The following is a 24395-nucleotide window of genomic DNA, read 5'->3' as shown; positions in this document are numbered from 1 at the left end:
TTTCAAATGGGTTTCAAATGTATCATGTGGACAAACAATAGAGTGAAGCAAATGTTCTTCTGCTCTAATGCGCAACATGATCATTTCAATTTTAATAACTAATATTAAAATTTTATTGTGTGAAAAATAAATTATCATTAGAAAGCCTGCAAATAAGGACTAAATTGTTATATTTCTTATTAACTTGCTTTTTCTGTTGAAATGCAGCAACTGAAAAATATGCTGTCAAATTTCAATCTTCTAGGCCTACAAGTGGTATGAACTTGGGTACCAACGAGGTCACTTTGCATCTGTCTGGCAGCGTTCTCTGTATAATGTCAAAGGCTTAAAAGCTCAGCCATGGTGGACAGCAAAGGAAACGGGTTATACAGAACTGATCAAGGTGTGCAATGTTGTTCTTCCTTTCTCTATGGAAACATTAGACCAGGGGTGTCCAAACTTGGGAACTTTAAGACTTGTGGACTTCAACTCCCAGAATTCCCCAGCCAGCCATGCTGGCTGGGGAATTCTGGGAGTTGAAGTCCACAAGTCTTAAAGTTCTCAAGTTTGGACACCCCTGCATTAGATTAAGTTGATTTTAAAATTGCTGCATTGTATATTTTAGAATAAGCCCAATTAACATAAGGGAACATACTTCTAAACAGAAGTGAATGACTGTCAGTTGTGGTTTCTGGTTTTTGTTTTGCCTAATTTAATTTCTGCTTAAACTGTGGTTTTAAAAAACTTGGAAAATGTGTATATTTTGCGTGCATATTTCTCCTTGGATGAATCTCCCTTCCATCTGCCTCCTGCATACACAGCCTGAGCCAGGAGGTCCTCTAAGAAATGTAACTTTGGATGTAACTCCTTATCAATCTAAACAGAAAAGTAGTTTTTTAGGGAAAAATGATTAATAAAATGTATTCTGTTTGTTACTTTTACTAATGAACATGGTCAGTTAGCCTGCTTTTTTTTTAGTCTATTTTTGGCTCCTATTATCCTTACAAGTTTTTTTGGTGGCTTTTTGGGAGTGGTTTGCCATTGCTTCCTTCTTAGAGCTAAGAGACTGTGATGACCTGGAGCTGGGCATGGAAACAATACAGCCAGAACAAAGGCTTAACTTCCCTTTATTGTTCCAACTTTACCCCAAAAGTTCCACCATTCACTACAAGTCCAGGAGCCAACCCCTAAACACGCACTTCCAATAGGTCCTGGCTGCTATTAGTCCAGAGGAGCAGCACAGTACTGAGAGCAGCTACAGTTCAAGGAATTTGGTTTCAGAGATTCCTTGTCACAAGAAGAGTTCCTTGGGACTGCAGGACCACCTGGAGTATAACTGTGTCACCGCAACCTCCACATAGCCAGGCCAGGTAAGCAAGGCCAGTACGCCACACAAGGCAAGCAAGACAAGCACAGCAAAGTATCCAGATGTCGGTAACAGCACATGAGACTGGAAAAAAGCAATGCTTGTTCCCGACAAAGGCCCCTCCCAATGGCATCTCCCTAAATCTCATTCCCAGGTTAGCCCTGTGAAGAGCAGGGCACCCTTCTCCTGAGTGGTTGGGTTGCTCTGCACTGATCCCACTTCCTCTCCATTATCCAAATTCGGGGATCAGAGGGAGGAAGTAATTGCTCATTGCTGGAGCTCCATCACTTCTCTGTTCTACTACCTGCTCTTTCCTCCCCACTCACCTGGTAATTGTACACCCCCTCTCCCTTGCTGGCGACCCTTCCCAGGACCAAAGGACCTGGACTGCCTTGTCTTGCTCCTTTGGTCCTTCTTCCGTCGGCCCTACCTCTGTCTCATCCTCCTCCTTGGACTCCAACAAGGCCATGACAGAGAGAATAACTAGCCCAAGGTCACCCAGCTGACTTTGTGCCTAAGGCAGAAGTAGAACTGTTTTCCAGTTTCTAGTGTGTTCTCTTAACCATTGCACCAAACTGGCTCTCTTATGCTACATTGCCAAAGATATAAATAGAAAAGATAATTACACTTTGATTTAGCATCTAGTTACATAGGTTTGCACTAAAACGAGAACGAATTAATTTCTCACTACTGTATTTCTATTCCTGAATAATCTTTCAAAATATAAGACTGCCCCAGGCAAGACTCCCTTATAACTGATTAAATTTATTTTATTTCTTCACTAGAAGTTAAATTATTTCATCCTAGTTGAAATTGCTTTACAACAATGTATTGGAAGAATTAGATGGCATAAATAAGTTAAGTAGCAAACACGATGAATTACATTGTTGGCCCATGAGTTGGATACGCAAAGATAGCTTCAGTAACTCAATAATTCACACTAATTACTAGGAGGCAAGTCTTTAATTGCTGAGTGTTGTAATTAGTGGATAACAGGCCAATCTATGTTTCCTTATGCTCTCATAACTCTTAGAGGTTTCAGTGGGACATTTAATTGCATATGGTAGACAACATTAGACCAGCTGGATAAATGGAGAAATCAGTCTAGATTGAAAGAACTGAGAAATATTTGTACCCCTTGGCAGTAGATGAAAAAAGTATTTATGATTACTACACTACTTTTCCTTAACTACAATTTATTTGCTCTAGTATTAATCTTACATTTAGAATATCATTTGCTATAAGTTTTAGTCTTGATATACATCTAAGACAGGCTTATCTGGAACTGGTTCCCCAACTGTACTAGTAGCAAAATTATGGTCACATTATTTGGGGAGGAATACTACATTTATGGTCTTGCAATGCCTGAAGTACTTTTTTAAAATATCACGTTCAAAAATGCATTGTCCTATATAGGAAATTCTGAATTTGTAATCCCAAATCACTTATGAAAACACAGAATTAGGAAAGATGATCAAAGTCAAATTATAGGAGAGACATTACTAGTTTTGTAATTTTGAGCTATTCTAAATTTTAAAAGACGATGCAGTAAAAGTGCTGCACCCAATTTGCCAGCAACTCAACAGTGGCCACAGTATTGGAAAAGGTCAGTTTACATTCCAATTCCAAAGAAAGGCAATGCCAAAGAATGTTCAAAGTATCACACCATTGTACTCATTTCACATGCTAGTAAAATTATGCTCGAAATCCTACAAGCTTATATGAAATATAAGATAAAAATCATAACTTGGTCTATTTCATGCAGACTGGGGAGTTTGCTTGCTACCACTCTGTCTAGTCTTCTCACTATTACTTTTTATCAGTTCCAATTCCATTTATTAATTTCTCCGATTGATATAGCTGTCCATCTCTCAATCAAATGACTCTAGGCAGCTACAATGAAAAGAATTATAAAAAATAATTAAAAATCAGCAATATTTTATAATTATTATAATTATCATTTTTATGGACATATTTAGAAACAACGTACTGGGTCTCAGCCAATGTTTATGTTCAAAAGATATTTATGAAGCCTATGTATAATCTAACTTCCTAGAAATAAAGAGGTTTCTGAAGCTACAACTTAGTTTTAGCTGCACCTTAAATTATTTTTAAAAACTAAATGTAGTAGAACCTGGTAATTGCTAAGGGAGGTGTTTACAGAAACACTGCTACAGTTGGCACCTCACTGTACTATCTAGTTTATATGTGCAAACTATATGAAAAAATAAAAATATAAGTAATATACCTGGACGATAACAATAAAATAATACAGTAATTGAATACTATAATGCAGTGGTTAAAGCAGTTTATTCTCTGAACAACACTGGTAACTGATTTTATCTAGCTGTGGTGGTACAATGTTTAGGATGCGGTACTGCAGGCTAACTCATTGCTCACTCCAGAAGTTTGATCCTGATGGGTTCAAGGTTGACTCAGCATTTCATCCTTCCAAAGTCAGTAAACTGGAGACCAGATTGTTGGGAGCAATATACTGACTCTGTAAACTGCTTAGAGTGGGCTGTAAAATGCCGTGAAGCGGCATATAAGCCTAAATGCTATTGCTATTACTATTACTATTGCTTTGTATGCCTAACAGCAAAAGTTCTTGCTGCAGCAAATATCTATTTTCCTTAATTGATGTTATATGTTGGGTGCACAGCTAATACAGTTGTAAGGTTGCCTAAGGAATCAGAAAATGATAAAGTTGTGGAGTCATTAGAAAAGAGTATTTGTAACTATCATGTTAATGCTTTGTAAAATTATTACAATTTTTGAACAAAAAAATAATTATAATAGACCTTTGTTTTTGCTACAAGCAAAATGTGGCATAGCAGAATAATAACAAGCTTAATAAAGATGATATTTTCATTAATTTTGAAAAGGCTTTATGCTTCTATTTCAGCTATTTTTAATGCCAAGAAATTTAGGCAAGTTTCTTGTTCATAAAATCTAAATTAGCTAGTGTTTCACTTCATCATTTGCAGTTTTACAAAAAAAGCAGCATCAATATTTCCAATTTTGCAGCATCAACACATTATTTTGTAACTTTGTATAGTATGTATAGTGCCCCTCATAATCAAATACAACCCACACAATAAGAAATCTTTATCTGAGATATGTGTGTCATGATAAAAGAATCTAAACTATTTCATTTGTACCATTTCCATAACTAGTAACTTTATATTTCTAATACATGTTTTTTAGGATGAAATTAGTCCCCTTTTTCTTTCTTCCAAAACCTTTTTGGTATCAAGAGCACCATGAGTAGAATGTGTCATTTGTTCCAACATGTCAGTAATTAGTAAGATATTGGTGGATTTAAACAGTCAGCAGTCTGTTTAAACACATGGACATACTAAGTAGAATAACAGAGTTGGAAGGGATCTTGGGGTCTCAAGCAGGAGACCCTATCCCATTTCAGACAAATGGCTCTCCAACCTATTCTTAAAAACCTCCAGTGCTGAAGCATTCGCAACTTCTGGAGGCAAGTTGTTCCACTGATTAATTGTTCTAACTGTCAAGAAATTTCTCCTTACTTCTAGGTTGGTTCTCTCCATTGATTCTTGTTCTGCCTTTTCTGCCTTCTCTTGTTCTTTGTGGTGGCCCCTTAGATACGGGAACATTGCTATTGCGTCACTCAGAATCCTGCTTTTCACTCTGATTAAACTAGACACACCCAATTCCTGCAACTGTTCTTCATATGTTTTAGCCTCCAGTCCCTTATCATCTTCGTAGCCTAGGACCACTTTGGCTTTTTTGATAGCTGCTGCACACTGCTGGCACATATTTAAGTGATTGTTCACTAGGACTCCAAGATCCTTCTCCCAATTTCTACTATTGACCCAGTCATTATGATTAAGTCTATCCATGCAGTTCATGATCTTGTCCAGAGTCAGTACTTGGCCATGTATTTGATGCTATAAATGGACTTCTTCACCTCCTTTATAGCAGATTTGATTTCTATAAAGTCCTTCTTTAGAGACAACAGTTTTGGCTGTTTGAAGGCAACGTTAGCTATAAAGAAATCACTAGAGTGGCATAATTTAGTATGTCAGGTTCCTGCTTCATTTCATTTTCCTGTTAAGTATATGTATTTTGTTTTATCAGTTTCCTAAACCATACAATCCAACTACATTTTCCTCTTTCATGTTTCCAACTTTGGCATTCCAGTTACCAATCACAACAGCACATCTTGCTTGCATGTTCTGTTGATTTCAAATTGGACTTGATCATAAAGTCCCCCTCTTCTTCTACATCAGCAGTTAGAACATAAATTTGAAGGAGTAGCATATTATTGGATTGTCCACAAAATACCCCTTCCTCAGGTAAATCAAAAGCAAATAAAAGTGGAAGCCATTCTGGTAATATTGGAATAGTTATGCTACAAAGATAATTGAAAATGAGAAACTATGGGAGGCTATATTTATTTTTGAGGAGAAATATCTAAAAGAATATGCAATGTATAAGTATAATCTTTATTGTCATTGTACTTAAATACAACGAAATTGGTTGTGTGTGTGTATGTGATGTTTTGTCCTATTAGTCCTTAGAAAAAAACTGGAAGGTGATCCGGGATGAAGGACTTTCTGTAATGGATAGAAGCAAGGGCCTTTTTCTTCCAGAAGATGAAAATTTACGAGAAAAGGGTGACTGGAGCCAGTTTACTCTGTGGCAGCAAGGTACACAACTCATCACTTTTCTTGTCTGTTCCAGTGTTCCCTTTCCATGCTAACAGAAGGAAGCAACTGAAATGTTAAAGGGAAAATATTTTTTGTGATGCTAAAGAGCAGGATAATGAAAACTGAAGTGCCAGGCCTATTATTATTATGTGGTCAATCTTTGGTGAGATTCACAGCATTTGGGACTGGCTGGTAGCTCAACAGCTCAAGTCCTAACCAAGGACCTAAGAAATGTTAAGGTAATGTCGGAGGGTATAAGTTGTTCCAAGTAGGGTGGTTTTTTGTAGATATGTTGTTGTTGTTGTTGTTGTTGTTGTTGTTGTTGTTATTATTATTATTATTATTATTATTATTATTTGCTCTTCATGGATCCATGCTGCTCTTACCATTATTATTAGACTTGAGCAAAAACTCTCTTTTTCATTTTTACTATTAGTAAATAAATATTTTTATTTATTCCCAAAAGAGGAAAATATCATTGAAATTTTCATGAAAGGAAAGTAGGGTTTTTACATTTATTTAACTGAAAATTGATTCAGAGCATATTTTTATTATTATTATTATTATTATTATTATTATTATTATTATTATTATTATTATTATTATTATTATACAATTGTATCACAGCGGCCAGTTGTTTTGCCGGATTTGGCATTGATTACTAGTCGGGCCCCACCCAGGGGCATAGGACGTCGTAACGTATTTTCGTAATATACGTGCAGATCCAAGCAGTTCAGCTTTTTGCATTTGACTGATGGTGATTTTGTCAAGTTTTAACTGTTTTAAATGTAATTCCAGTGCTTTTGGAATAGCACCCAGTGTGCCGATTACCTCTGGAATTACCACTGCTGGTTTGTGCCATAATCGTTGAATTTCAATTTTTAAGCCGTGGTATTTCATGACTTTTTCATGTTCCTTCTCGTTGACCCTGCTATCACCTGGTATTGCGATGTCTATGATTGTAACCTTATTTTTCTCAACCAGTGTGATGTCTGGTGTGTTATGCGCCAGTATTTTGTCCGTTTGTATACGAAAATCCCATAGGATCTTGACCATCTGATTTTCGGTGACTTTTTCAGGCTTATGTTCCCACCAGTTTGTTGTTGTTTTAATATTATAATTTTTGCACAAATTCCAGTGGATCATTTGTGCTACTGAATTGTGCCGCAATTTATAATCAGTCTGCGTGATTTTTTTACAGCAGCTGAGTATGTGGTCAACAGTTTCATCAACTTCTTTGCAGAGTCTGCATTTGGCATCATCAGAGGATTTTTCGATTTTGGCCTTAATGGCATTTGTTCGGATAGCTTGTTCTTGCGCAGCCAAGATTAGTGACTCTGTTTCTTTCTTTAATGTACCTGTTGTTAACCATAACCAAGTTTTTTCGCTGTCCACTTTATCTTTTATTTTTTCCAGAAATTGACCATGCAATGTTTTGTTCTGCCAACTTTCCATTCTTGATTTTATCACATCTTTTCTGTATTCTTGTTTCGTCTGTTGGGCCTTCAGTAGATTTTTGTTCTTTACTTCGATTAATAGATTGACTTTCTTTTAAATAATCAGCCAGTGCATGTTTTTCTTCTTCAACTATTTGCTTCACTTGTAATAATCCTCTGCCACCTGATTTTCGGGGCAGGTATAGTCTATCAGTGTCATCGCGTGGATGCAAACTGTAGTGCATTGTCATTAGTTTCCTGGTTTTTCAGTCCAAAATGTCCAAATCAGCTTGTGTCCAGTTAACTATACCAACTGTGTATATTATTATTATTATTATTATTATTATTGTTATTATTATTATTATTATTATTATTATTATTATTATTATTACTACTACTACTATTATTATTATTACTATTATTATTACTATCGTTATTAACATAGTTGTTCTTATGTAGAGAATATTTAAAATAAACCATAAATATTTACAATTTCATAAAAGAAACTCAGAAATACGCATGTTCTCAATCACTGTCAACAAAGTTAGGACAATAATAAGAAAAAGGTTATAAAATATGTTTAAGCTGATAATAAAAATTGCAGGAAAATTTATAGCTAAGGTAACATGGATGGAGGCCAGCAATTCTATGTACTCATGTCATAATTCTGCGGTCCTCTGGCAGTGGCAGTGGGGGAGGGGGGATGGTATCACACATACAGCCTAATCCAGCATATGCACAAATGGAGCATCGTGTACTTGCCTGCCGCTTGCACAGCCACTTCCCAACAGAACACGGACCAATACCAGCCCAAAGATCATGGGTTGGGGACCCCTGTCATAAATACAATGTAATTTTAATTTGATTATGGCTTCTACCAGATATCTATGTAAGACAGAAATACTTAATCATGTAAGAGATGAAATAGAGGCAAATAAAAATAAATATATTAAAAGATGGGGGGAAAGGTGGAAAGACTATGCTGAGTTTCTCTGCAAATAGGATTATAAAAACTTTTATAAAAATTACCAAAACTTTTGCAGAGAAAGATAATTTATTCAGGAACTAACTTCTCTAGAGAGGTCTACAGTAATAAACCAAGCTAAATAGGAAATATGAGATACTGATGTAGTATCGCTTAAATTGTTGAAAGCTGCAGAAGGGAGTTAAACTGTACATAGCTACATTTCTACAAATATGGAAAAATATTGTATGGCCTAGAGATTACAACATAATGCATATAGCTATACTCAAGAAGGAAATTGCAGGAGAATGTCGATAAATTTTACACACAAGGAAAGTTTTGGCTAAGTTCTTACAAACAGAAATGGAACAATATATGGAGTGAATTCCAAAAGCAGATAAGTTTCAAAAAATGCAAAAGGTCAGGTAGCTAACATAAGATTAATAATCAAGAGAATAAAAGAAAGAAATTTGCATTTGCTTCTTTACAATATATCTGTTAATGTTATAACACAAGAATAACACAGTAGCTCATGGAAATAAAACACTAGATACCTTTGGAATAGAACAGGGATGATGATGGAATTTTATTAAATAAAGCAAAAGGTGAAAAGGAAAACACTATTAAATTAAAACAGAAACAAAAGTTTTCTTATATAACTATATATCTCAGTAAGTCCAAGTACATTAGAGGAGTTTAGCAAAATAAAATCAGTAACATATACTATTACTCCACTCTTGGAAATAATATAAAAATGTTTTCAATTACACAAGTATATAAACATACAACTCGGTTCTAAAGATTAAACAAACATATGTAACATTTCCCATAATGAGCCACTGATTAAAAAGCAATAATGTAACCCACTGAGTGCTATAAAGTGACATTTAAAGCAAAGATACACTCAAACTAAGTAATGGCTCATTAATTACACAAAGAGAAGAACAATTCATGTACAGCATGTGTGCAATTTCTGGAAATGAAGTACAAAGATTGTTCAATAATAGTCCTGCACCTAATTTTATTATACCTAATAAAATAATTTTTAAAAAATTATAGTGCTAAACTCTAAATGTCAAAAATAAATTATATATATATATATATATATATATATATATATATATATATATATATATATATATATATATATATATATATATATATATATATATATATATATATATATATATATATATATATATAAAATTTGTTTTCGTAGATTTTCACGGGTGTAGGTATGCTGGTTTTGTTGTATTCGGGTCTTACCTTACACGGGAAAAGACCCGAATACAACAAAACCAGCGGACATATATATCTATATATATATCTATATATCTATATATATCTATATATATTTATATATATCTATATCTATAACTATATCTATCTATCTATCTATCTATCTATCTATCTATCTATCTATCTATATATATATATATATATATATATATATGCTGGTTTTGTTGTATTCGGGTCTTTTCCCGTGTAAAGTTGAGATTGTCTTTGCAACGTTTCGGCAGGATCGCACCTGCCATCTTCAAGCGTGAAGATGGCAGGTGCGATCCTGCCGAAACGTTGCAAAGACAATCTCAACTTTACACGGGAAAAGACCCGAATACAACAAAACCAGCATACCTACACCCGTGAAAATCTACGAAAACAAATATATATATATTTGTCCTTCGGGAGAGGGTGCGGCTAAGAAATAAATATATTATTTATTATTATTTATATATATATATATATTTATCATATATAACTAACTAACTAATATATATCATTCTTAGTGTTAGGGACTCGTTTGTCAGTGAGGGCGGGTTTCCAAATGGCTGGTAGGCGGGAGGTATCATCTCGTTTATAGTGGCTTTGACTTCATAAAGTAAGTTGGCATGGATGCTTGATAATATATTACTGTTATGAGTTTTATGTATTGAAATAAAAAATAACATATGTTCTGCACTACAGAGTTAATTAATACTTTGAGTTTCAAAATATAACTACAAGAAATATACTGATCACAATGGTAGACCTTATGAAGGATTCTGAAACAGAAATGGACTATTACACATTGAACAACACATCAAATTTCAGAAGCAAAACAAGCCATCATAGATATGGATTGATATAAAATGTACAGCCATAAAATGAAACCCCAGATTTTACCACCTTCATTTACCAAGCCCTCAATGGAACAATTGGCAGGATTTGGAGTCTTTTGAAAGACTTCCTAAATCTCATTTTTAAATTAAAAAAAAAAAAAAACATGGTCCAAATACCACTGTTAATACCAGTTTATAATGCCTTGGTAAGGCCACACTTGGAATACTGCATTCAGTTCTGGTCACCACGATGTAAAAAAGATGCAGAGACTCTAGAAAGAGTGCAGAGAAGAGCAACAAAGATGATTAGGGGACTGGAGACTAAAACATATGAAGAACGGTTGCAGGAACTAGGTATGTCTACCTTAAGAGAAAGAAGGACTAGAGGAGACATGATAGCAGAGTTCCAATATCTCAGGGGTTGCCACAAAGAAGAGGGAGTCAATCTATTCTCCAAGGCACCTGAGGGTAGAACAAGAAGCAATGGGTGGAAACTAATCAAGGAGAGAAGCAACTTAGAACTAAGGAGAAATTTCCTGACAGTTAGAACAATGAATCAGTGGAACAGCTTGCCTCCAGAAGTTGTGAATGCCCCAACACTGGAAGTCTTTAAGAAGATGTTGGATCGCTATTTGTCTGAAACGGTATAGGGTTTCCTGCCTAGGCAGGGGGTTGGACTAGAAGACCTCCAAGGTCCCTTCCAACTCTACTATTGTATTGTATTGTATTGTATTGTATTGATATCGAATTTCCTAAGCTCAAAAACTAATAATTGAAAATAATTGAGAGGCTGAAATACTAATACTCTGTAATATGCAGATAATAAATTTTGTTCAATAAAAGCAAAGGAGACCTCAAAGCCTTTCTCTTATGTTATGGATGTAAAAATTGAAAATGAAATATCTGGGTTAATATTAAATGTTAGAGAGAAACATAATGTCAAGTAACTTAATTAGTGAAGAAGTCAAAAAGATAGATAATTTAATTCTGGAAGGCCTGGTAAAGATTTTTAAAAAATGAAATGTGTTCAGGAAAAATATAGTCTAGTCCTAGAAAAGAAGGCAATGACAAAGAAGGTAATGAAAAATAAGGAGTCTTCTAGTGCAATAAGGATCAGAAAACTTAAAACAGTGGTCTTCCCAGCTTTGCTAATAATTAGCTGTGAATGTCAGGCACTGAAAAACAGAAAAAGAAGATAATGTTTGAATTATTGATGTGAAGAAGGCTACTATAATATCAGACTCCAAGAACATTGAATTATGGACCAAATAAAGTCTCAGTGATCCCTTGAGATTAGGAAGAAGAAATTCACATACTGTAGACATGTGATACATGCAAAGTTATTTTTGTCAAGGCTGAGGAAGAGGACAGTATTTAGGTGGATGATTGTGGTCAAAATAACACAGAATTGTTTTTTTAGAAAAGCTTCAAAAGTCTGGACAAATTGGTGATCGTTTCCTCATGCAACCACAAGAACTGGAATACAACTCTATGAACATCTACTTAACTGATTTATTTATTTGGGTGAAATCTAGCACATTATATTTAGTCTTTCCTTTCCCAGCTAATAAAATATGCACCATAGAACAAATGTAATGTTTTGAACTTTTAATTGTTCTTCATGTAAAAGAGAAGGGCTATTGCCAAAGCCCCTCTGTCCAAGAAGAGTTGTCCATGACCTTGGAGGGTCTACACATGTGAAACAAAGGTTTAAATGGGAAGAGGAAAATGAGGAAAATCTTGTCCACGTATGCAAACTCATCCTTGTTCACTGAACAAAACTTAGGTTCCAACTACATTCAAAGCACCATTATGAAGGAATTGCCCGGCTACTGGTCCACTTAATTGATTGTGTGATTGGATCTTGATTTATTTTTCTGAAGTTGGATAAGGTGCAGCTATGTTTCTGGCTTTTGGGGAATGAACTTCGGGGTACTTAATGTTATAACTGTGACACTTTAAATGATTCAGAAGAATTATATCAGGCTGATCACAAATAGAAGAACAGTTCTCCTAAAGAAGACTGTCTTTTTACTTTCAGGCTTTCACCCAAACCCTGAAGAAAAACATTACTACATTAAAAGTCATAATTCAGAAGAAATTCTTCTAAATTGTTTTTGAAGAGTGCATGGACATACTTAATATAAGATAAATAGGTAAAAGCCTGATCATTGCCTGGCAGGAAATCTGTTCTTAAGCCACATGTAAATTATTTTTGCTCTTGGAAAGACTCACATAAAAGGAAACTTTCTTTTTTGAACGTTTTATCAAAGCCTAAGTAAAAGAGTTCCACTTGAAAGTGGCAGTGGATTCTTGTTTCATGTTTGAAGAGGAGAGGCAGGGGAGTGAGAAAGAGGACACATCTGAATAGCTTTGGGGAACTTCCCAGAATTGTTTCTGTATTTTTAGTGTGCTACTTTATGTGGTTTTAAAAATATTTAAAAGGTGCTCTATTTTTTTTTTTCATTTCTGCATTTATCTGCAAGGTATAGTTTTTCTTTTCTCTTATGTAGAAAGCTTATACTTGGTTTGCACCTAACGAAGTGGATGGTTCACAGATTACAAAGTGTCCTGAGGAAACATGGGCTGGCAAAGAAGAGATATTTTTTTTCTTACAAGGGAATGCAATTCTGTCATTTATAATTAAAATGAGGCAATAAACCCAGAAGAGTAATGTATAAGATGTATTGGGGTGCTGGAAAATAATAAAATTGCTTATATTTCTGTAGCTCTACTTAAAATAAAAACTTTCTTTTAGTTGGTCTAAGCATGAGCCCATCACCACTGTTATAAAAAGACACCGAATTTGACTTACATTTTTATGAAATCCTTCTTTGCATTTTAGGCAAATTAGGCAGTAAGAGAGACCATGGAAAGGAGAACAGAACTGGACCAAAGTCACTCAGGAAACTCTGTTCTTATCTATAGTCATGATCCTACAACTAGATTTCATGCAATATTCAAATAGCTCTACAATGCTTCCCTCTCAATTCAATAAAAGCAAGAATTTTGTGAAGGAGTACGCTCTAGGGGCAGTGAAAATTTGTCTAGGTTCAGTGAAAATTTATTATGAAATATCCATAGATACCATGACATATCATATAAAGTAGTAGACAGCCTGGCATTAAATCTGTGCCAAAGCAAAATTATTTTCAAAGAAAAATAGTTATCCATCTCTGGATAGATGGATGCTAACTGTAATGAGTGGGGAGTATGAACTACATTCTGTATAAAAAGAAATACAAAAGTATTCCACTCCTATACTTGGGTATGGAGGTCAATTTGATTAGAATTAATCACCCCTGGATTTTTGGATGATTACACGTTTAAATCTCTTTCAAGCGCCTATTGAGCTGACATTTTCAAATCCCCTGTATGACTATACTTAGGTTTGGGGGTGTGAAATTCAGATTACCTATGCTTAACCATATTTTTCCTCTTTTCACTCTAGGGAGAAAAAATGAGAATGCCTGCAACAGTGTTCCAAAATCATGTGCCTTATTAGAACGTTTCTCAGAAGCCACTGGATGCCGAAGAGGGCAGGTACTGTCTGGCTTGTAGAGCAGGTCCATAGGTAGATGTGAAGAAGCATCCATATATATTGGGCAACTATCCAACTTCAAAGGGCAAAGTGTGATTCAGAGGCTACGTGGGCACACCTACGGCTTCTCTTCTGAACATCTTAAAGCAAACAGGTCTTCTCCTGCGATTGCATATTCACTGCAGAAGATAGCCAACTGAGTGAGGAACGTCAGCTGCTTTTAGCTGCTACACTTGTAAACACGTGTGCTTTGAATCACATGCTGCCCTTTAAATCCTTCCTCCCCCCCCCCACCCCCACCTGAGATTAGATTAATGCTAACCCTGCTGGTGTTAAAGACATGGTTTTGTCATCAAGGATCCAGATGTGTGGCAAAACCTGTTAGGTTGATTTGATGGTGATAGATTTATTTTTACTCAGCTGCTGATTACATGACTGGGAGTTAGTTACTTTCAACTCTTCAGAATCATGTACAGTATTTGAGATGGGTAGCTATACAAATTGAATAAATAAATTCAGTACTTGAGATGGGTGACTATAAAAATTGAATAAATAAAAAGATATAAAATAATATACAAAAAGTTATAATAAAAATATAAAAGTATATATTTACAATTCTTATATATAATGAGGAGTTGATGTAGATGTAGATGTGTTACTGTGACTTGTAAGTATAACTTACAAAAATATTAAGAAGGATAATTATTAATTAGTTTGTCTGGGAGCAAATGGTAAAATGAAATCACTGACTTTCCAATTTACTTTTACTGAATGTTTATGAGTGAGTCAGCATGATATTTGTCATATATAAATGATGCAATGATGTTTGTTTTGCTACATAGTCTATGATTGAAAACAGAACAGTACCTGTCCATCACAGCTGTCAATAAGTACAATTGATCTAGAACATAGGTGTCAAACTCAATCGCGTCACATGACGTATCGTGACTTTTTTACCTTAGTGGAGCCAGGGTGGGTGTGGCCAGCACATGACGTATCTGGCCCACTGGCCAACAGTTTGATAGGCCTGATTTAGAAGGAGATACAACTAATTTTGGATATGCAAGCTTTTACATTATACATACTGTGGCTAAAATCAAGTTTATTTCAAATAGGATTATGTTAACATAATTGCTTATTTATAAAAAGTGCTGACCATAAACTGATTTGATTGAACTGTCTTTTGGGATTGTGTTTAATGCCAACAATATGATTTGGCTTCAGAAATCAGTTAGCAAATTGATTGTTTAATCATCTACAACTGGTAATAACACCTAAATATCCTTGATTGAGGTTTAAAAAAAACCCACTTAAGTAGAGTTGGCCTTCATTTGCCCTTGGAGGCAGATTACAAGACTATTCTAGCTGTTGGCTGGACTGGAAAAAAAAATAGAGGCAAATATTGTCTATATTGCTGTTGTGAAATCACCTAGAATCAGGTTTCATTGGAAATTTTCTTGATCTTTAATGTATAATCACTAAATATAGTTTGCAATTTGAAATAAAAGCTTCCTGTTGGTTATATGTGAGTAATGGAGAAAATTAAGATGTGTGTGTGTGTGTGTGTGTGTGTGTGTGTGTGTGTGTGTGTGTGTACATGGCCTTGTTGTATTTGGGTCTTTTCCCGTGTAAGATTGAAATTCTCTTGGCAACGTTTCGGCAAGGTCTCACTCACCATCTTCAGGCTGGTGTTTTCGGCTTCGTGTTTGTGTGAGTAAAGCGTGATTGGAGCTGCCGTCTTTCTATAAATCTATTAAAATAAATCTATAAAAATCTATAAAATTGATTTATAGAAAAACGGCAGCTCCGACCACGCTTTACTCACACAAACACGAAGCTGAAAACAGCAGCCTGAAGATGGCAAGTGACACCTCGCCGAAATGTTGCCAAGACAATCTCAATCTTACACGGAAAAGACCTGCATACCTACACCACTGAAAATCTATGAATATACATACATACATACATACATACATACATACATACATACATACATACATTCATATTCCTATGTCCTTATTTTTAAAGTGAAAGGATAATCCACGATAGACATTCAATGGCATACAGTATACATAAAAGCATGTGCCTATGTTGATTAAATGGAATTAGAATAGTTCTAGGAGACTCAATTTTAATTAAGATCCATAAAGCTCTTCACAAGTAATTTGCTTCAAAACTTTAGGTAGGAAGCCTAACATAAATTTTAGTCATTTTGTTTGGGTTCAGCTAGATATTGTTTATTTATATTTCTAGAAGGTTGACATAATTGACGTGAGTTTTTTGAAAATCAATTGAACATCTTTTTGCAGATCAAGTATTCTGTCATGCACCCCGGGACTCACGTCTGGCCTCACACAGGGCCCACTAACTGTAGGTTGAGGATGCATTTAGGCTTGGTCATTCCTAAAGAAGGCTGCAGGATACGGTGTGCTGAAGAAACCAGGTACCTTTTCCTCTCCTCACAACAAATTTTTTTCTAGAGTGTCAAGAGCTATGATGCTAAGAGCTGGTATGGAATCCAAGAGAAACATCTCTGTTGTAAACTAAGCTAGCAAAAAACCATCAGAGACCGTAGTACGAACATAAATCTTAGAAGCCTGCTTATCTTCACCTATTCAGGTCTATTACAGTATCTGTTCTTAACAATATCTACACAGCAGAGATGGGTTGCTCCCAGTTCGGCCTGGTTCGACCGAACTGGTAGTGGTATTTTGGCCTGGGTCACAGAACCGTCAGTGACCCAGGCTGGCCATGCCCCAAAATTGGTTCCCCGGTCGTTGCTGCCCTTGCCGGCATGTTTAGTAGTGCGCATGCACATGCGCGAAGAACAATTTACATTGAACTGTGCACATACACGTGGCTCACATCTGGAATGCGTGCGAAGTGAACCGGTAGTAAAAACGGGAGCAACCCACCTCTGCTACATAGGCATTGAATTTGGCATCATGCAAGCTCCTGCTTCATCTGAGTGTCTCATATAATTTTGAGATTATTACCATTAAAAACAAACTGATGTTGCAAAGTAAAGCACAGCTTTTAGCTTCATAATTGTTTATAGCAAAGCTATGCTATGAGGCTGCAATCCAAACTTTTTTTTTTTGCATGAGTGCCCACTGATCGCCCCTCCCCTCCTTTAAAAAAGGTGAAATTGATTTGGGAAGGTAAAGAGTATTCTGAGAAGCTGTGATGATGATGCAATGAAAAATAGGGGGATACACAGTAGGGGATACAAATCAAAAAGTCAAGATGGCAAGCTGCAAAAGTGTGATCAAAGCCCTGTTCCTTTGTAAGTGAGGGTACAGTTGCAATGCATGTAAAAACAAAAAACGAAGAAGAAGAATTATTTCAATCCCATAGTTGCAGCTATCTTCATGACTGTTTTGACACACATGCATATGCATGGATAATAGAGTTTACTTCCTGGCAAATCGGATTCATATGATTGGTCAAATTGTGAGGGTGCCAGTACTAGGCTCTCAACATTCCTTATGTCCAATGGCACACAAAAAAAAACACCTCTCTCCCTTTTGGGTTATTCTTGTTAATTAATTCAAGACTAAAAGCCAGCCCAGGAAACGAGAGGTAAATCTGTAATATCACTTAACATTGCTCTCTCAGTTCATCTCTACATAATATAAATGAGTTGAAGTCTTTGTAATATACCTTACAATTTTGTCTTGCCTAGTCTTGATTGGGTTTTTTTTTTCAACTGTTCTTGCTATAATACCTGCTTGAATGTTCAGCAACTTCAAAATGTGGCATTATTTCACACAGTGTTACAGTTTCTTCCTTCTTATCATGTGCATCTCCCACGTTGCCTTTATTTCCTTACCTATTATCCCATAATTTGTCAGTAGATGAGACTTGTGCATTTGGAAGTGAAAAAAAAAATCCAAGGAGTAAGGCATAGTAGGCATCGAGGTTCTCCCATATAACACCGCTCCTGCGCGAGCTGCACTGGCTTCCTGTGGCCTACCGGGTGCACTTCAAGGTGTTAGTTACCATCTTCAAAGCGCTCCATGGCATAGGGCCTAGTTACCTGCGGGATCGTGTCCTGCCCCATACATCCCTGCGGCCCATTCGCTCACACAGAGAGGGTCTCCTCCGGGTGCCGTCCTCTAGAGATTGTCAGAGGGCGGTGCCCAGGAGTAGGTCCTTCTCTGTGGCGGGCCCTACCCTTTGGAACGACCTCCCCCCAGACATTAGAACAACAACCGATCTCCGCTCCTTCTGCAGTAAACTGAAGACCCACCTGTTTCGGCTAGCCGGCCTGGCATAATTCGACAACTTTTCCACCCCTAGGTCATTTTTAATTGTCAATTTTAGTTTTTAAACTATTAATGTTATTGGGGTTTTAACCTTTTTCAGTATTGTAATTATTTATTTATTTTTTACCTCCTCTGAATGACACTGTGCTGACTGTTGCTTGTGTACGTCGCCCCGAGTCCCTGTGGGGAGAGGGGGCGACTAATAAGTTTAAATAAATAAATAAATAATAGTAGGAAACATTATTTCAGATTTTTTTTTCTTATGGACACATAGTACATTTTTCTGTGAAAGCCTCTGGGTCAGTATAAACAGCTTAGCTCCCATCAAGGTTATCAGTTTTTCACCTGGTAGAATGAAAGAAATAGTAACTACAGGAAGTCCTCGATTTAGAACCACAATTGTGACTGGAACTTCTGTTTCTAAGTGAGGCAGTTGTTAAGTGAGTCATTTCTGATTTTATGACCTTTTTCCCATGGCTGTTAAAGTTGTAAGTGAATCACAGGGTCATTAAGAATATCCAACTTCCCCCATTGACTTTGCTCATTGGAAGTCAGCTAGGAAGGTGAATGAATGACAGTCATTTGAAGCCAGGACTCTGTAACAAATATATGTTGGTTACCAAGTGCCCAGATTTTGATTATGTGACCATGGAGACATTGCAACAGTTCTTAAATGTGAGGTCATAAGTCAGTTTTTTTCAATGCTATCATAGGTTCAAATGATCATTAAACAAATAGTTGTAAGTCAAAGAGCACCAGTATGATTCTATAGATAAACCATGTGACTTTGATCCGCTATGTAGATTTTGCATCTAGGATGTGGATACAATTGGAAAAGTTTTGAGTTTTCATAGGCAGCAGGTAAAATATAATTTCTTTTTTTTCTTTCAGATTCTGGGAAGAAGGGAAGATTCTCATTTTTGATGATTCTTTTGAACATGAAGTGTGGCAGGATGCTAATGCTTATCGGCTGATATTCATTGTGGATGTCTGGCACCCAGAGTTAACATCACAACAGCGACGCACCCTACCAGCTATTTAAGTAGTCTTGAAGTTTTTCCCTTTGGAGCTCCACAACTGTGTGCTGAGAAGTACAACAAAAATTAAATGCAACTGTATCAAGAATGTGTAAGGACTTTAAAGCATCCTGTTCTGTGTACCGCCCAATTACAGCACAGATCTGAATGCTCTGTATTCATGCTGCAAGTTGGAATTCTATGCCTTCATCAGCCAAAGAACATCCTGTGCTACATTTCGAAAGAAAACTTGTGCCAGATTTTTTTTGATATATATTTTTGGAACTCCTTCACGTAAAAGCCACCTTCAAAAGCCTGAATGTAATCATAAGGAATGCAGATTTCCAGACTGTGCAATTTCTGATCATTATGAGAAGGTTATTCAGAAGCAGTATTTAGTGTATTGTGTCCTCAAGCGCTACATCCACCACTCACGTGATAAAAGCAACCATAAGCTCTTATAGAACAAAATGAAAATGCATTATTGTTACCTTTTATAATTCTACATTGGTTTCGTCCAGTGGTTTTATAGTGTGGCCTGTAGATAAGAGGAATAGGTGGTTTTCTATCTTATTTTTGATAGATAAAGACATTTTTTTCACCAGAAATAGTATGGATACTTTTTTCTGTTCTATTTGAACCACTTTCTTTTTCAACTTTTCTTTTAGTTCCCTTTTTATACTAATTTAGAAACAGTGAAGCCTTGTACAAGCAGCAATCTATTTTATTGAGGGTGGCTTTTTCCTTCCAAGTCAAAGGATGAGTAAACATTTCCTTTGTCCAATTCTAGTTAAGACCAAACTTTACCCAATTTTTTGTTTATTTCTATTTTTTTATAACATAAAAAGATATTTTAAGCTTAGATGAACTACATAGGAGGCTTTAGGCTGCAATTTTTTTCACCAACTTTTTTTTAAAAAAAGAAACTTTCATAATCTAAAGCTTGATTAAGAAATAATTGATATCAGGAGCCGTTTTGTAACATTTTTGTTTTCAATTACAGCCAATTTCATATCGTACATGAAAATAAGACAGAGAAAGTAACATATAAATTATAGTTCTGTGGTGTTTGTTGGTATTCCCATTCATGAATGATCGTGAAACTTTTGTAATGATTCATTTCCATTCAACCTAACAGTGCCAACCTTTGAACCTCTTCTCTCTTTTTTTGCTATTGAAGCCACTATATAATTTTACATTCATCTCTGATGATGCAATAAGCAAGACTGACATTTAAACAGCTGTGCATAGATGTTTCAAATTACGTCCACTAAGACTAGTTATAAGCAATTAATTGCTCATTGTCAAAAGGTATAGGATTGGTGAAATTTTATGCAGAGAAATGTGCCAAGGTACACATTCTGAATGTAGATCTGCAAAATTTAACAGGCGCTCCTGGAAATAATTTCTGGTCATAATCCGTGCAAAATACAGCATTTCATAGATTGAATAATCTCTTACTCTGCCTTGATTGCTGTTCTTTGCTATGACAAAAGTTGTCAAACTGAGGGTTGGAAACATCTTGAAGAGTTTCAGAGTTGAAATAATATATATTGTCTGAGGATTGCTATTCATGCTAATACTAAAAATTGTATAAATCAATTTTCCAGCTGCCTCTTTTTCTTATCACAACCACAAGGACTGTGTAAACTGCCTACAATTCTTCTCCTTTTTAATTTATGTTATAGAAAACTATGTTGTTTGGTGTCTCTCAGAAATATTCTTGAGTCTTTATTTGGCATCTCTGCCAAATAAATAGTATATCTTTTGTAACTTGCTAGTCTGGTAGCAGCCCATCAATAGTGTACCTGTTTCTTTGGAATTCCTGTAAAAATATGCAAATTAATAGAATTTCAGTTTTTTAAAATAATATTTTAAATGACTAGTCTTCCATAATGGATTTTGGGGGAAGGTAGATATAGAAAGCAAATAGCTAACTGTACCCAGTCTACTGATTAAAGTTTGGAGCATCCTTTTAGTATGATTCTGTTGCTGCTATAAAAACAAATAGGGGCCAAAAATAAATGATAGATGGTGGGAGAGGTGCCTCTAATGAATATGCAGGACTGATTTCAGAAATTATGCAAAATCAAGCAAATTTATGTGTCGTTTCCATTAAAAAAGATAGACTCCCCTTTAAATTTTTTATTTCAAATAAAATATTTTATGTAGTAAGGTTGCAAGATTCTATCATTGTTTTTTGATATATAATTTGTAATTCAATAATTACAAAGAGTATTTTATAGGAAAGAATATCGATAGCTCATAATGGAATTGTGGAGTTCTCTGCGTTCTCCGGACTTGGTTTGTTTGCAGATGTTTCCTTACCCAACTAAATAACATCATCAGTAGGATTCATCTGTCAGCAAACAATCAAACTCAGAGAATACCAAGACTCCATATTTATTTCATGTACAACCCTAATCAAAATAAAATTATTAATTCCTGGGGAGAGGGGTTCTCATACACATTCATTATCATTTTAGGATGATATTTCAAAATTTAAGCATGCTGTGGTATGGCATTCTGTGCCTTAAATTCAAGAGCTTTCAAAACTAGTTTATGGCTGCCTGCATATGTGCATGGGTGCACAGATGCACAGAGAGAGACAGGTGTCTCTCTAGAGCTGTAATCCTTTAAAGAGAAGCTCTGGACCTTATGAGGAACAAGGCCATCATCTTATCTTATTAATTGATTCAAAGCTGTTTTTATTTTCAGGATTCCTCATGAACTAATGCCTTATAGCAGTAGCTGCACCATTTTTAATCCTGGTGCAGAAAATTTGAAAACAGATGCATTAATAAATATGCAAAGGCTCAAGGTTCATACTTTGGTGAAGTCCAAAGCATTATTTCCAAATAATTTTACTATCCTAACACATGCACCACATTCTGTTTCAGTATCAAATCTGAGTTTTGGCTCAAAGTAATGAAACACAGTTTCCTTCAACTACTGCTACTAGCAACCCTTAACTGAAAAGTATATTGCACGGGGTATACATGTTTCGGTTTTGACTTTTTTTATTTTAAAAGTTATTATACTCCTCTATGTTACTGCAAGAAGCATATTAAAAAGTGATGCACTGTAGAACTGCAGACTTAAAGCGTATTCCTCCTCAACCTTAGTAATACTAAGATTCTTCAGGAAAGATATTCCTGTGATATTTTCAAAGTATATTATAATCTTCACACAAGCTTATTTACTTCACAATTTCAGGATTTATTGACTGAGTTGAAATTGCTACCTTGAATGTCTGTGGATTTTATGTATAGCACACCAATAAGAAGTTTGACTTTTTTTCCTTTGTTTTGGCCACCACAGGCATAAAATCTCATGCCCAACCATTTTTGTCCCCCACAGGCATAATTGATTGGTACAATATCCTTCTTGGGATTATTGGGTGGGTACCTAAATTTACAGAGCTAACTGTCAATAACCCTAACCCATGTGGCACGAAAGAATCTGAGAGGCAGTTGAAATCAGTGGATGTAATCAACTAGTGTGCAAAACCCACTGAAAACAAGAAACATATGTGAAAGTGGTGAGTAGTGGGTGAAAAAAGAACAAGTGCCAAACATTCATTCATTGTGAAAATAAATTACACATGTCTTTAGATAAGTTTTTAATGCTTGTTGAAGCCTGTTTTCAAAATTTACAATGCATTTGGTCATTGTTTTTGGAGGGTATGAAATCCTCCTGAAACATAAGTGCGGCACATTTTCCCTAAATCATACATTGATTAAAAACTCACTTGATTAACAGTTTTGATTGTTGGTTCCATGGCACCCCCCCCCCCAAAAAAAAACATTGATTTTTGACCAGGACAAGCTGTGGTCCAGAGTAAGCTTCCTTTATGAATGGAGACCCTGTATTTCACTTAGAAGAAAGGACTGATGGAGCATTACTGATTTCATAGAAGAAAGAAAGTCATACTCAGCTCTAGGACAATAGCTATGTTAATTAAAGTGTATTATCTCTGTAGAAAAATGTACAAGCAATATTTTAGCACAGTAGATTAGACAATTTCTGAAAAATCAAGTCCCCACTAAAGATGCTTGATAGCAACATATGATTTGATTCATCATTTATGGCCACTGCTGAAAAACATCACTGCTTCAGACCACCACCTAGGAGTTGCATAGCCATCCTTGGTCAATGGTGATTAAACCTCTCTAGAATATGGTTTAAATGTTGTCTGATTAAAAATTGCTAAATACTGCTATGTCATATTGTGATATCCAACTAAAGTGCTTACTGTATTTGAAGAAATAAAATCACAATAAAAATAATGTTGATATAACTGATTTGTAAAAAAAAAAAGTGTTTGTTTTTATTTCTTTATAGGAATTGAATGGAGCCCAAAACAGAACAAAGTCTAGCATAGCAATCTGTTCTTTGGCTTTTGATCTCTGGATATTTTATGATTTGTTCCAATTTTCTTTCTAATGGTAGCATATTCAATAACTGATCCCAAGCTTTTTCTTTCTCTTATAAATATAACCTAATTTGCAGTCAGTAACCCTGACTTGGCTATATCTTTAACTGATTGCAGGAGAAAATATACTTAAGGGAATTCTGCTGAGCTCAGTTGACCTAAACGAGAAATCCTCAATTGGAATATTAATCTCCCAAGACATTCAAGACCCCCTGTTTTTGTTTACATGTATTTCACACATGCCAACTTTCCCAGCTGGGTGCCCTCCAAAAAGATTAGATTACAATTTCTACTATCCCTAGTAAACATGATCGATACCATGCTGCTGGTGATGATGGGAGATAATTAGGAAAAACTTTGGACGTGATACTTCTGTGCTGCAAACCAAGCTTGGCTTCTTACTGCAATCTTTAAACTCAAGACATTTTTAAAGTGGTTGTGTAAATACATATGTATGTGTATATGCAGAGGCATGCACGCCTTCTAATTTTTATTTAAACAAAACTCTAAATCTCTGCCTAAACAATATGAGAGGACTTCAATGGATCTATCTTTCAGTGACAGATCACTGAAAGCAATCTGTGTTCCAGACATTATTAATATAATGCA

At 35.6% G+C, this 24395-nt stretch overlaps 1 protein-coding gene across 3 annotated transcripts in view; it reads left to right on the top strand.

The window, feature by feature from the left end:
- ASPH (aspartate beta-hydroxylase) overlaps nucleotides 1-24330 on the top strand; it is a 111797-nt gene extending 87467 nt beyond the window's left edge. The window contains exons 23-27 of one of the 3 annotated variants that reach the window (XM_081952143.1): nucleotides 245-382; nucleotides 5892-6027; nucleotides 13978-14069; nucleotides 16377-16510; nucleotides 19227-24330. In XM_081952143.1, the coding sequence (XP_081808269.1) occupies nucleotides 245-382; nucleotides 5892-6027; nucleotides 13978-14069; nucleotides 16377-16510; nucleotides 19227-19377 (651 nt within the window). In that variant the 3' untranslated portion in view covers nucleotides 19378-24330. The remainder of the gene's footprint in view (nucleotides 1-244; nucleotides 383-5891; nucleotides 6028-13977; nucleotides 14070-16376; nucleotides 16511-19226) is intronic. The other 2 variants (XM_081952142.1, XM_081952144.1) reach the window with 2 other exon arrangements.
- Nucleotides 24331-24395: the final 65 nt, after the last annotated feature.

This window comes from Natrix helvetica (assembly GCF_964273705.1).
Source record: "Natrix helvetica genome assembly, chromosome: 4".
In the NCBI taxonomy this organism is placed as follows: domain Eukaryota; kingdom Metazoa; phylum Chordata; class Lepidosauria; order Squamata; family Natricidae; genus Natrix; species Natrix helvetica.
The sequence above is the reverse complement of the archived record's forward strand: the minus strand, read 5'-3'. Positions and strand labels throughout refer to the sequence as shown.